Genomic DNA, 13272 nt, shown 5'->3' on the forward strand with positions numbered 1-13272 from the left:
CTTCCAAATACTGATCTACTTACCAATTGCCATATTTCAAGTTTTACTAGACCCTATTTGTTGGTTGATGGGTATAATTGTTATTTGGATTAGACCATGTCTCATAGAAAGAGCATCTACAATATCCTCTACTTATATAACATTGGTTGATCACATACCACCACCCATAATACTACCCCCCATGTATACACTGCTCAAGGATATATTGGTATAAACAACGTTATGATTCTTTTCCATATTTCCATCACAAAATCCCAACTACGCAAACAATTCTTAACCATCTCCGTTAGATTCGCACAAAAAGGACACATATTATCTACATTCGCCCCTATTCCCCAAACATTAACTCGTATAGCTCCATGGAAACCAAACAATTTTCCTACTCATTTTTATAGCCCACAACAATTTCAAAAATTTATCGAGTTGTGGTTGAGAAAGTCCATTCCGTCTCTAGAAAGCATTGGCAACCGGTTCCTTCCATGACCTAGCACCTAATATTTTCCTACAAATCTTCAGAAAATATTAGAAAAAAAAGCTAATGCCCTATTTGATCTTGAACCAATATTTCCAAATAAAGTTCTCTCTAGGATCCCAAGTTAATATAGACACTAGTCTCCTTTCCATAATCCAAAACCAAGTTTGATCCACCATTTGCTACCACCCTCACTTCTTTATGCAAACAAAAACTAAACAAATCAGCTTCCATATGTGTGAAAGTTAACCTACCATCACCACGTAGTTTGAAAGTCTTGAGCAATTCAATTTTGGCATATAATTAAAAAAACATAACTTTATAAAAAAGTGATCATTTACATGATATCATCTCATGGATTGTTATGGTTGACTACCAGTGCCTATAGTTAGTTTCTATGTACAGATGTGAAATTAATAATACTTGGGTATTTCCATTTGGGAAGAAAATGTATAGTGGTTTTGAATGAACACATAATTAAGAATGGATGGTGATGGTTTTCAATACTTTTGAGAGTGCGACCGCAATGCCCTTGCATATCTTTATTAAACTCCAATAAAGATTCCCAATCTCATGATTATCTCCAATGAGTGTATTCTGGATTGGTTGCATGCCCACCTGTGCACACATTACAGAGATGGGTCTACTTCACAATGCCAATGACAAAAATAAACCTTAAAAATGATAAAACTAGAATAGACAAGAATAAGGGTGGAATAAACCCATCATGACTTGTATATTACACAAGAAACAAACAAGTATAGAAGGTCTAACATTTCAGGATCTACAAGGGATGAGTAAATAGGCAAGCACTAACACACAAAAAGTTCATCATCATCTGTGAATCAAAAGTCATTGGGGAATCTATAAAGCTATGGCATGCAATATATTAGGACTAACAAAGGAGCAAAATGGTTCTCGTGGAGCTCAACATCATATTGTGGATAAGATTCTTGTAGAGCTAATATTGCTATTCCATAAATTGGTACACCAGTAGACAACCTATGTTTAGGAAAATAAGCCAACACTGAAGCACAAATATAGAACCAACGCAACAAGGAATTGGCCAAATAAGTGCAAGCATATTAAGATAAACAAGGGTTAATGCCCAAATAGCAATAGATAATGGGCCTTGGATTAGTGTAGAAGGTGAATCCAATAATTCATCTACTTAGACTTTTAAGTTTAGGGTGGCTTCATGATCTTCATCAAGCTCTAACCTGTTAGGGTTGTGCGAACACAAGATTATTAATGTCTTGATATGTGCCACATAAATGTTGTAAATGTTTTGACAAGGGAATCATAGTAGATGTTGTAAATGTAGAAGATGCTCTCCAACTCATATTGATTTGCCTAACTCATTGAGTAAATGTAACAGACAACCATACAAAAAGTAGCATCTTTGGCACTACCAATATTTAGCTATATCCTTGTGAGTTATTTTGTATGGAGTAGCTAAGAAATTTAAATTAGAACCATTATGTCATGAGTTGTTGTACTCATGTACATGGACATGAAGGAACAGCCTTTGCAACAACACCACATTTCATAATCGTCGTAATGTATACTTGAATGATCCAGGTTACTACCCAATATCATAGATTTTAATCATGCACACGAGACTTGTTAGGATTTTGTCCCTCCTAATGGGAGAAGTCGGCAGCCCAATTCTGGTCGGTCTTTCTGAATTGAGGGTCGACTGAAGTGTAGATCTTTGGGATCAAAGAGTCAGATCGACCAGTTGGCCGACTTGAGAAGAGGTCGAAAATAGAACCGACTAGTCGGACCGACCGGGTGGTCGAAGACAAGGTAGACTAGTCGGATCGACCGAATAATCGACAATAGGAGTCGGCTAGTCAGATCGACTAAATTCTCGACTTGTGGGTCCGACAGTCAAGTCGACCAGTCGGTCTATTAATTATTATTATATTATAATATCTTATTCACACACACACACACATATATATGGAGCTAGGGAAAATGAGGTATCATTATTGCTGTGTGCAAAAGTTGTCGGTGTGTGCCACCGCACGTGCAGAGGAGTGCAGAGGAGTGAGCAAGACACAGAGAGGAGAGGAAGAGTGTGAGGGTAGGTAGAGTTTAATGGAACTTGCCCAAACCCTAGAAAAGGGATTCTCTGAGATCTGAGTTTTATATATAGAAAGCTTGAGAGCTTTATAACCTGCCTTTTGTACTCTTGAATCATAGTGAAACTTTGCTGCCCCATGGTTTTCCCCGTTTTAGGATTTCCGCGTAAATCTTCTGTGCTTTAAGTTTCTGGTTTGCATTTCAGTTTGTTTTTCCTATTCACCTTTGGTCATAAACATAACAAACTGGTATCAGAGCTTAAGGTGCTAGATGGAATGAGGTGTGAGTGGATTTCTAGGAATGATAGAAGATCAAGATGGAGGATCTTCTAGTAATCAGAGACCTATACGAGCCTATAGATAGGAAAGAAAGATATATTAACGTCTTTTAAGAGGCCAAAATGGCCTATAAGACCAAATAAGAGATCACATCTTAAGTGTTGTCTCGTCTTTGAGAACAAATCAAAATAAAATAAATATTACACAGTAAATATAAAAGTAAATAACATGAAAAGAAAAGAAATGAGGGAATCTGGTTTTTGGCACATGTGAGATCCTCAAGTTAGGTATATCATAGCTTTTGTCTTCGAAAGATCTCTAGCATAGGTCGATCTAGAATGGAAATGTCTCCGAAGCGAGGGAAGCACCTACAATGGCGGGAGATAATGGCTTTTATCTATCGATGACAAGGGTGTCGAGGTTGTGGTCCATGGGGCCGAGGCCTACATGCACGGCAAATTGCCATTGCCCGATCAATTGTAACCCCTTTGTTATGTCCTGGTCTAAAGCCCATTTGTGTATCCCGGGGTCGACTTCTAGCATTAGGAGGGATGGGGCTAAAGAAAGTTGTGATTGTTCTTTGTGGATGAGCTTGTGTGGTTGTATTCTTCAACAACTTTTCCCGATGTCTCTTGAGCTCTAGCAAGAAAAGTCCTAGGCATCGTTGGTCCTGATATTTCATTACCTTGCGTAGTGGACCAAAGCCTTGTTTAAAGAGGCAATGGTATCTCCCTTTGATTTCATAAAAGACACTACAATGACAAACATAGTGTTCTTCAGATTCCACTCCTACAATTGTGTTAGAGTCTGAATGAAAAATCCTGAACAGGAAGGCAGTGGCAACCATCAAACAGTGTGTAGACGTAAGTGTTCTACAATATGTGGCTAACGACACAATGGCGCGCTACCAAACTACGCTACGACCTGTGGCACAAACTTTCGGGCTTGTATTAAAGGAAAAATGCCTACATGTTCTTTTCATTTTAATTGGAGAACCAGATGTGTATAGTCATGAAGTTCAGCATCGGAGAGATGAGAATCACGAATGGTGGCTTGAAGCCACTTGGGATGTGGTGGAAGCTGGTGTGTAGAGGGAGGGGAAACGAGTGGAGTTGAGGGAGAGGTTTGAATTGTTGGCAAAGTTAAGAGGTTGAGTAGGAGGAGATGGGGGGCTTGAAGGTGAGACATCTTCGTCTAAAATAGGAGATTCCTGCGGAGCTGGGATTTCAACCGTAAACTCATGTGAAATCCTAGAGTCATCCAGCTTAGACTCCACAAAATGAACATCCCTAGAGATGACTAGGGACTTTGATTCCAAATCCCATAACCTATAGGCTTTAGATTGTGTGTTGTAACCAAGAAATTTGCATTTCTTGGTTTTGGACTCAAATTTAGTCCTTTTATGATCTCAACTGTGAACATAAGCATCACAACAAAGACTTTAAAATGAGATATTGAGGGCTTTACACCTGTAAATGCTTCTACAAGGGTCATTACAGCAACTGCTTTTGTTGGGCAGCAGTTGATGATATAGACTGTTGTGTTGACAACTTCACTCCAAAACGAGAGAGAAAGATCAGATTGAGATAGCATTGTATGAGCCATCTCTTGGACTGTCTGGTTCTTCCTTTCCACAACTCCATTTTGTTGAGGAGTATTGGGAGTAGAAAGTTGGCGAGCAATGCCTCATTGAGAGAAGAAATGGTGGAAAGCTTGGGAGATAAACTCTCTACCATTGTCGGACCTGATCTTTCAAACTTTCTTTGATGTCCCATTCTCCACAACAGCTACCCTCCATGATGTGATATCGTATAAACCAAAAGAGGGTGATCACGGGCTAATTCGAATAAAAAGTTTACAAAATTTTATTATTTTAATCGTTGAGAGATACCTAAAAATGGTTGGGGAAGCATTTGCTATAGAATTATAAACATGTTATCATGTTTTACTATTATTATTATTATGTGCTCAAACAAAGTGGGAGAACTTTACCACATATTTTGAAGCATATTGATCAGCAACGGTGGACATCCACAACATGCGTTGGTCCAATTGATTATGTTCGGCGTCTAACAAGGTAACTATAGAGGAAAGTGAGCCAAAGTTCAGCATTACCAGGAAGGTAACTATAGAGTAAATTATCAAACAGAAAGGGTGATGTACCATAACAAGTGAACTCAAAATTTGAGCTCGTTGGCAATATCACGTAGAGGGGTATGACTCCCTCATCTTGTGGACTAATAGATTTCCTTCCTCTCTGTATATAAAATAAACACAATAATGACCCTTAGAAGGTCTACAGAAAACAATTGTTAAAACTCTAGAATAATCACATGATCTTGGAGCAAAAGCTAATGAGTATATAGGTTGGTAGAATTTAATGGTTTGCTATTTGAGTGGTCAAAACAGAAGAAATCGAATTATTCATTTAAACTATACACAAATCATAATAAGCAAGATTGTGTATAAAATGGTCAAATGGGGAAAGAGAGAAACATTTTCATTACTATTAAAAGTGCGTTATGTGTATGTGTACATGGAATTCTTGTTTGTATTCATATGTGAGGAGTATCCTGGTATGTGAATGTATGTAAATTCTATACTCAAAGATATAAATTGTTAGGCTAAAAGAGCCAAAATTTGGGGCAAAGCATAAAATTTTGGCTTTTATGAGATTGCTTGATGATCTACCTTCATCAATACAACCTACCTACACAACAAATATTGAAATTTTCATGGATAAAGTGTTCTATTTGATGAGACACATTGTACATATTCTATATATGTTAGGCTCCATGAACATTGAAGATGACAAATTTTTTATGACAAGCATATTTATTAGTGTGTTTTTGAAATTTAGAGAACAATGAATTTACCTTGCTGATTGGAAGTGCTATATCACAGTCCATCTGCATACATATATAAACACGCCATCACAAGAGAGTTTAGATTGTAAAATACAAAAAAAAAATGTTTTTATTGCTTTTACGTAGAGATATGTTTATTGTTTATTGTTTATTTCTTTATTTATATTTATATATTTCAATTTGTTTTAAAATTTGCAACTAATTAACTAATTAATTTGCTTATTTATGTAAATTCATGTAGCTTCTCGCAAGCATGAAGAAACGATGTTTTTTTTAAGTTGAGGGATATTTCACTTACATTTACTTGAAACATTGTTTGTGTTGAACCAATGTTTAAGACTGTTATGGACACACTTGTATCTTGTTTCCTTGCATCTTTGGTCTTTGGCGGTGGAGTTATCCTAACAGCCTCAATAATTCCAAGACTCCTACAAACGCAAATGAACATCATATACAAGTTACAAAATCTACAAGTCATCATTCATATAATATAAGTATTCCTACATACACCATAGATAATAAACTCAAATAGTTGTAACACAAGATGACATATTTTTTTAATCTTATTGTGCAGAATCTTGGATCCTCAACTTCAATCTTCAATCTTCATCCATCTTGATCTTCAACCATCGTTGGTGCCCTGCTTCGGAATACTGTTTTGCTAACATGTAGATTTAACCTTTATCCATCTTCCAATGCATAGAAGCACATTATTTACAACTTTTCATTTCTTAAGACAACCAAAATTTCGTCAAAATTTAGCTTATTCCTAGGGAATTGCCCAAGGGCTGCTAGAGTCATAGACTTCCTACATATGAGACGGCATTTAAGATACACTAATGAATAGTATGACAAACAAATTTGCACATTTATGAGTACATATATTACATTACAAAGTACCACAATGTTGGCAGTAAAACTTGTGAGAAAGAAAGAAAGAAAGAAAGATATATTAACATCTTTTAAGAGGCCAAAATGGCCTATAAGAACAAATAAGAGATCACATCTTAAGTGTTGTCTCATCTTTGAGAACAAATCAAAATAAAATAAATATTACACAATTAATATAAAAGTAAATAAGATGAAAAGAAAAGAAACGACGGAATCTGGTTTTTCACACATGAGATTCTCAAGTTAGGTATATTGTAGTTTTTGTCTTCGAAATATCTGTAGCATAGGTCGACCCAGAATGAAAATGTCTCCGACGCGAGGGAAGCACCTACAATGGCGGGAGATAATGGCTTTTATCTGTCGATGACAAGGGTGTCGAGGTCGTGGTCCATGGGGCCGGGGCCTACGTGCACGGCAATTTGCTATTGCCCGATCAATTGTAACCCCTTTGTTATGTCCTGGTCTGGAGCCTATTTGTGTATCCCGTGAGAGACATATACAAGTTAAATATTCATTACATACCAAGATCTAGAATATAGGAGATAAAGTATATGTTCATTGACTCTCCCGTCACAAAATGGCCTATGGGACCAAGTATTAGGATAAGTCTTAGTAGGGGTATAAGAGTTTCCCAACCGGAGTGTAGTGAGTGTGATTTATGAAAGAGTTTAGGTAAGAGGTCCTAGCAAGGACTCTATCAAGGTATGGGACTTTGAATCCTTCTTCCATGTTGTGTTTGAACAACCCTTTTTTGGGGAGTTAAGATTTATGTTCAGAATTGTCGCCTTTTGGTTGAGCATCTCCATTTCCCTTTCTGATTTTCCAGTGCTGTCCTTGAGTCTAGCATTCTCTTGGGTAAGCATCTCCAATTGGTTTGCTACCTGCTTGGCATTTTCAAGTGTTCGTTGATGTTCAGCTTGAATTTTCTCTCTCCTCTATAAGAAGTTTTTCTGGTGGGTGACATCTTGGAGAGAAACCTTCGACTGTTTAAGTTGCTCTTGAACAGCAGTATTTTGATCACTCAAGCTGCTTTCTGAAGCCGGCAGCGATTCTTGAACAGCAGTATTTCCACCATGGTTATTTTCTCTTTCTGAAGCCAGCAGAGATTCTTGGTGACTGTTGGGCTGCATTTTCAGAATCCTTTCGATGGTTCTCTTGATTGACATTCATTTTATACTCAACCAAATCAATTGATTGTGAATCTGGGGTTGAGATGGCTATATGCACCGATATTAAAACCTTCGCTGAGATATCTAGGCATGTCTTCCCCAATACTCCCTACTCCATCAGCAACAACCTGATTTCGATCCATTGATTGCATTTGGGATTTTCTATCAGAAGAAAACTGCTGTATCCATTGACTTTCTAACAGAAGACCTGCTATTCATTTCAAAGTGCGAAGCTTCCTGAAATTGGTCCCGGGAGTTTCTCTTCAGAGAAGACTGTCTGGCTTCAGAATGTAACTGCTGCGGGGTATTAGGAGTCCCAGATTGCGACTTCCTTTGGTCAGTCCTCTGCTCATCTCTGAGATCCATCCAGACATGATTGAAAATCTGTTGTGCTTTGCCCTTTACTTCTTGCAACACTTGAACTGAATCATTTACTGGAAGGCCACTGATTTCTTGTTGAAGAGAAATTACAATTGCATTAGGTTGATAATTGTTATTCTCGCTCTTACTTTGTGTTCCAGAAAATGGTGCTACATCTTGATAATCTCTGCGTCCTCCACTCAGAATGGAGGGTTGTCCTTCAATAGAAACACGTAAATTAGAAGAAATGATAGCTTCAGAACTGTTCGTCTATAATTCGAATTGCATTGCTTCCTCCCATCACCATCGCTTGCAGAATTCCTTGTTCTGTGTGACCTTATCTCTTGCAATGGTTGTTCTTGATCCTTTCTTAATCCCAGATATCCTTGATCGGGCAGACACAGGAAAGGGGTGCAAACTTCCACCACATATGATTCATAGACTTCCTCTCCATAGGGGGGTCACCAAGATGTTTATGGAGAATAGGCTCCACCCCCCTCAAGGGGTTGAGCGTGAGGGAGAAAGAAAGAAAGAAAGAAAGATATATTAACATCTTTTAAGAGGCCATTTTGGCAAATTCTCTCTTCATTCATGCCCCATATGGGCTTATATAGTTACGTCAGGGTTACACATTAACCAGATACCTGGGGGTACATACCCCTCTAGCCATCCACACACACACAACTTACTTGCACTCTTTCATATCTACACACATGCACACATATTTTGTCTGTGTTCATACACATACGAACACTCACACTCACTCTCGTGCACATTTGCAAATACACTTACAACAAAACTTCATACATAGACTTTCACACTACATTCCCAATGACAACTTTTTCAGCGCCTTCTTGACAATGCAACCGTCTTCTCCAGCCTCAACTGCCACGAAACAGCTCCCCGTTTACAAACTTGGCAACACTTTCTTCTAATTTATCAATGCATAGAGCAAATAGAGTTGGTGAGAGTGGGCATCCTTGCTTAACACCAATAGTGCTATTGAAAAAATCTGAAAGTCTATCGCTCATATGCACACAACATATAACTTTCTTATATATTGGAGAAATTGCAAGCATATATTCACTTGAGTTCTCCCATTCGCCTCCAAAGATGCTCAGGTGGTACCATATCAAAAGCATTATTGATTACCTCTCAAGTGACTTTCTTCCATTTATACTCTAAAGGTGCATATATTCACTTGAGTTCTCCCATTCGCCTCCAAAGATGCTCAGGTGGTACCATATCAAAAGCATTATTGATTACCTCTCAAGTGACTTTCTTCCATTTATACTCTAAAGGTGACAAGGTGATCAATGGTGCTATGGTGTTTTCGAAAGTCAGCTTGTCCATAAGCTCTCTTACCATTTCTTTTCAACCCATACACTTATCTTTGATTCCATTATACATCCAAATAGTTTTTCCATTAGCGAGCCAACCATGATGGTTGGATAGTTGTTTACATTATTTATATTTCCACCTTTATGTAAAGGTTTGATCCAATTTGTAGTCCAATCGTAAAGATAACTTTGGTTGAAGATGTGTGAAAACTATAGTCGACCATGAGCAAAGGCAGGCATTGTATCAAAGTGTGATACTTAGACTATTGAACTTGTTTCCAGGCATACTCAACCACTATAATCACTTGTGCCTCAATGCCCCGTCTCACATCGCAATGCGTGTGAGCAAAGTCGCATGGAAGCAATGGTTTAGATGGCAAACAACGAGATGGGCTCTAACATGTATTAATGTGTACAGTTTCCCTATCCAACGAAGAATATGGTTTTGTAGTTAGGTGCAACATATGTCGATGTCTGAGGCATGAGCCTCCACATTTTTCTCATGTCATGATACATTAGCATTGCAAAAGGGCTCATTTACAAAGGAATCCAGTGATGCATCATGAAGCAAGTGTGTTGCATCCCATCTTCCAAAATCACTTTTCAACATGTTGCGTACAACCGCAAGTGACCTTGTCTCAAGAAATAGGAGGGTGTATGTTGTTTGTTTCTTAACTTGTATGCTTGTGGACATTTCAAACTTTCTAAAGTAGATATAGGGATGTTACCACACCATTCTTCCAACCCCCATAGAGAAGCATCGGTGCCCCCATAGAGAAGTAATGCATTCCATAGAATGAATGAATGAATGAATGATATATTAACGTCTTTTAAGAGGCCAAAATGGCCTATAAGACCAAATAAGAGATTACATCTTCAGTGTTTTCTCGTCTTTGAGAACAAATCAAAATATAATCAATATTACACAGAAAATATAAAAGTAAATAAGATGAAAAGAAAAGAAACGAGGGAATCTGGTTTTTGGCACATGTGAGATTCTCAAGTTAGGTTTTTGGCACATGTGAGTTTTTGTCTTCAAAAGATCTCTAGCATACGTCGATCCAGAATGGAAACGTCTCCGAAGTGAGGGAAGAACCTATGATAGTGGGAGATAATGGCTTTTATCTGTTGATGACAAGGGTGTCAAGGTCGTGGTCCATTGGGCCGGGGCCTACGTGCACAGCAAATTGCTATTGCCCGATCAATTGTAACCTCTTTGTTATGTCCTGGTATGAAGCCCATTTGTGTATCCTGTGATGGAATTGTAGCATTAGTAGGAGTGATGGGGCTAAAGAAAGTTGTGATTGTTCTTTGTGGATGAGCTTGTGTGGTTGTATTCTTCAACAAATTTTCCCGCTGTCTCTTGAGCTCTAGCAAGAAAAGTCCTAGGCATCGTTGGTCCTCATATTCCATTACCTTGCTTAGTGGGCCAAAGCCTTGTTTAAAGAGGCAATGGTATTTCCCTCTAATTTAATTAAAGACACTACAATGACAAACATAGTGTTCCTCAAATTCCACTCCTTAATGACACAATTGTCAAATTCTCTCTTCTAGAGGTAGTCATGTATACCTACTAGGCATGCTCCGGAACCCCCGAATCTCTCTATGTAATGTAATACCTTATCTATATAGAGAGCGAAGAGAGTGGGGGATAGTACGCATCCTTGCTTCACTCCAATTGTGCTAGCCACCGCCTCTGACAAGCCCTTGGACGACCGTACTTTTCTTGACACAGATTCATAGAGTGCATAGATTCCCCATTGCATATATGTAGGAGCACCAAGGGCTTCTAGCCGCTGCATAAGCCGCGCACGTGGCACAGTGTCAAAGGTTTTTCGGAGATCCACAAAGCAGCAATAAATCCTCTTATTGTGGGCTCTGCCCTCTTCAATAAGGGCCCAGAGGGTGAATATGTGATCCAAAGTTGTGAACCCCTTCCAAAAGCCTGTCTGTCCAACTAAACGGCAGCCATTCGGATCTGCCCATATACTCAATTCTGATTCTAGAATTGACCCATATAGTTTAGCCAAGTGATGGCCAATCATGATTGTCCTATAGTTGCTTGGCATCATGGGGTCTCCACTCTTGAGGATTGGCACAATGGTATGCTGAGTCCATCTAGTAGGGAAACCTTCACACATGGCTCTATTAAAAATGTGTGCTAGCAATGGGACCAAGGTGTCACAGGCATAGATAAAGTGCTCACCCACCAATCCATCATGATCTTGGGCCTTCCCAAATTGTAGCCGATCAATGGCATTTCTGACATTTTGTGGTGTAAAGAAGGTTATTCATGTGGGCGTGAGGCATTCGGGTGGGGAAGAGGAGGTTGCCCCGGGATATAATATAGAACCATTGCATATTCATGCCACACCTATGGTGAGGTTAATTGTGTGGTGGGTTGCCTCTCATTAAACATTTTCTATGCTCTTTTACTCCCTTGTCCTAGAAACAAGCGATCCAAATGATCTTCAAATTTAGCCAAATACAATCTCTTCTTCTTCCTTACAAGGCGTTGGAAGGTTGCTCTCACTTGGTTGTGTGTATAAATGCCCCGTGTTACATCACGCTGCAAGCATCTCCTTATATCATGACATTCCTCATCATACCAACTATTTTGTATTACTCTACCAAGTTTGGGGGGATTGGCCGACGTGTGAGGGAAGGCATTGCTGGCTACTTTATGCAATGATTTGGACAATCGGTGGGTAAGCTCTTCAAGGGGTGCGAAAGGATCCAAATCTAGCATGCCATTGTATACACTACAACTATACACATCAATTGTCTTTCGAGTAAATAGATACCTAGCCAGCCCACTCTCCTTAGCATATACATCCTTTGTGCATTCATCCTTTACCTCGAAGCGTAGATATGCATGATCTGCTGCCAAGCTAATAGGTCTACCCGATAGTGTGAACACTGTTATTGCAGGTACAAGAGATGGAGATCCCATTAGATAATCGACTGTGCTTGCACCCCCTTTTGGGTTCCAACATGTCAAAGCATCTCATCCAGGCCATTATGACAAGCCATTATATATCACAAATCCATGCGCACTTCCCAAGGCTAGAAAGTGTTTTCCATATTCAATTATAGCACTCATATCTTGAGCTTGTGCCATAACTTCTCCATAAACAGCCTCGTTGGTGTTAAACATAGTTGGTTGTTCATCCTTGGTTCGTGCATTAAAATCTCCTAATTATGTCCCCCATAGTAGCAAATCTTACGATATCATCATATAGTGGTAGATATGGTGATTCACGTCGAGGCGCAAACCTTGAGTAGGCAAGTGGAAAGTAGCAAATTGCAATATATAACTCCCTAAGATCCCCTCTTTTTATTCGTATCCACATGTAGCATGCATCTACATCCTTATGGACAACATGCACTCTATCATGGAGCTCCTTTTTGTATAGCACATCTGCTCCTCCGTTTTTGTATAGCACAGCCACTCCTCCCTTTTTGTATAGAAAGAAAGAAAGATATATTAACGTCTTTTAAGAGGCCAAAATGGCCTATAAGACCAAATAAGAGATTACATCTGTGTTGTCTCATCTTTGAGAACAAATCAAAATAAAATAAATATTACACAGTAACATAAAAGTAAATAAGCTGAAAAGAAAAGAAACGAGGGAATCCGGTTTTTGGCACATGTGAGATTCTCAACTTAGGTATATGTAGCTTTTGTCTTTGAAAGATCTCTAACACATATGAGATTCTCAAGTTAGGCAAAATACAAAGCAGCATGCATAGCGGCATCCAACATAGTTTGGCTAAGAAGAAGGACGGCAACGGTATTGAGGTGTG

General features: G+C 38.8%; 1 protein-coding gene across 4 annotated transcripts in view; it reads right to left on the reverse strand.

The window, feature by feature from the left end:
- Nucleotides 1–885: 885 nt before the first annotated feature.
- The window catches only part of LOC147867597 (protein HAPLESS 2-B-like), a 36484-nt gene continuing 24097 nt past the window's right edge, over nucleotides 886–13272 (reverse strand). For 3 of the 4 annotated variants that reach the window (XM_087315376.1, XM_087315375.1, XM_087315373.1), the window contains 5 exons: nucleotides 6004–6133; nucleotides 5715–5747; nucleotides 5002–5095; nucleotides 4831–4919; nucleotides 886–1090 (listed from right to left, as the gene is read on the reverse strand). In XM_087315376.1, the coding sequence (XP_087171502.1) occupies nucleotides 950–1090; nucleotides 4831–4919; nucleotides 5002–5095; nucleotides 5715–5747; nucleotides 6004–6133 (487 nt within the window). In that variant the 3' untranslated portion in view covers nucleotides 886–949. The remainder of the gene's footprint in view (nucleotides 1091–4830; nucleotides 4920–5001; nucleotides 5096–5714; nucleotides 5748–6003; nucleotides 6134–13272) is intronic. The other variant, XM_087315374.1, reaches the window with a different exon arrangement.

The sequence above is a fragment of the Azolla caroliniana genome, unplaced genomic scaffold, assembly GCF_043228905.1.
Source record: "Azolla caroliniana isolate FFs.n. ecotype wild unplaced genomic scaffold, voAzoCaro1.0.p SCAF_2, whole genome shotgun sequence".
In the NCBI taxonomy this organism is placed as follows: domain Eukaryota; kingdom Viridiplantae; phylum Streptophyta; class Polypodiopsida; order Salviniales; family Salviniaceae; genus Azolla; species Azolla caroliniana.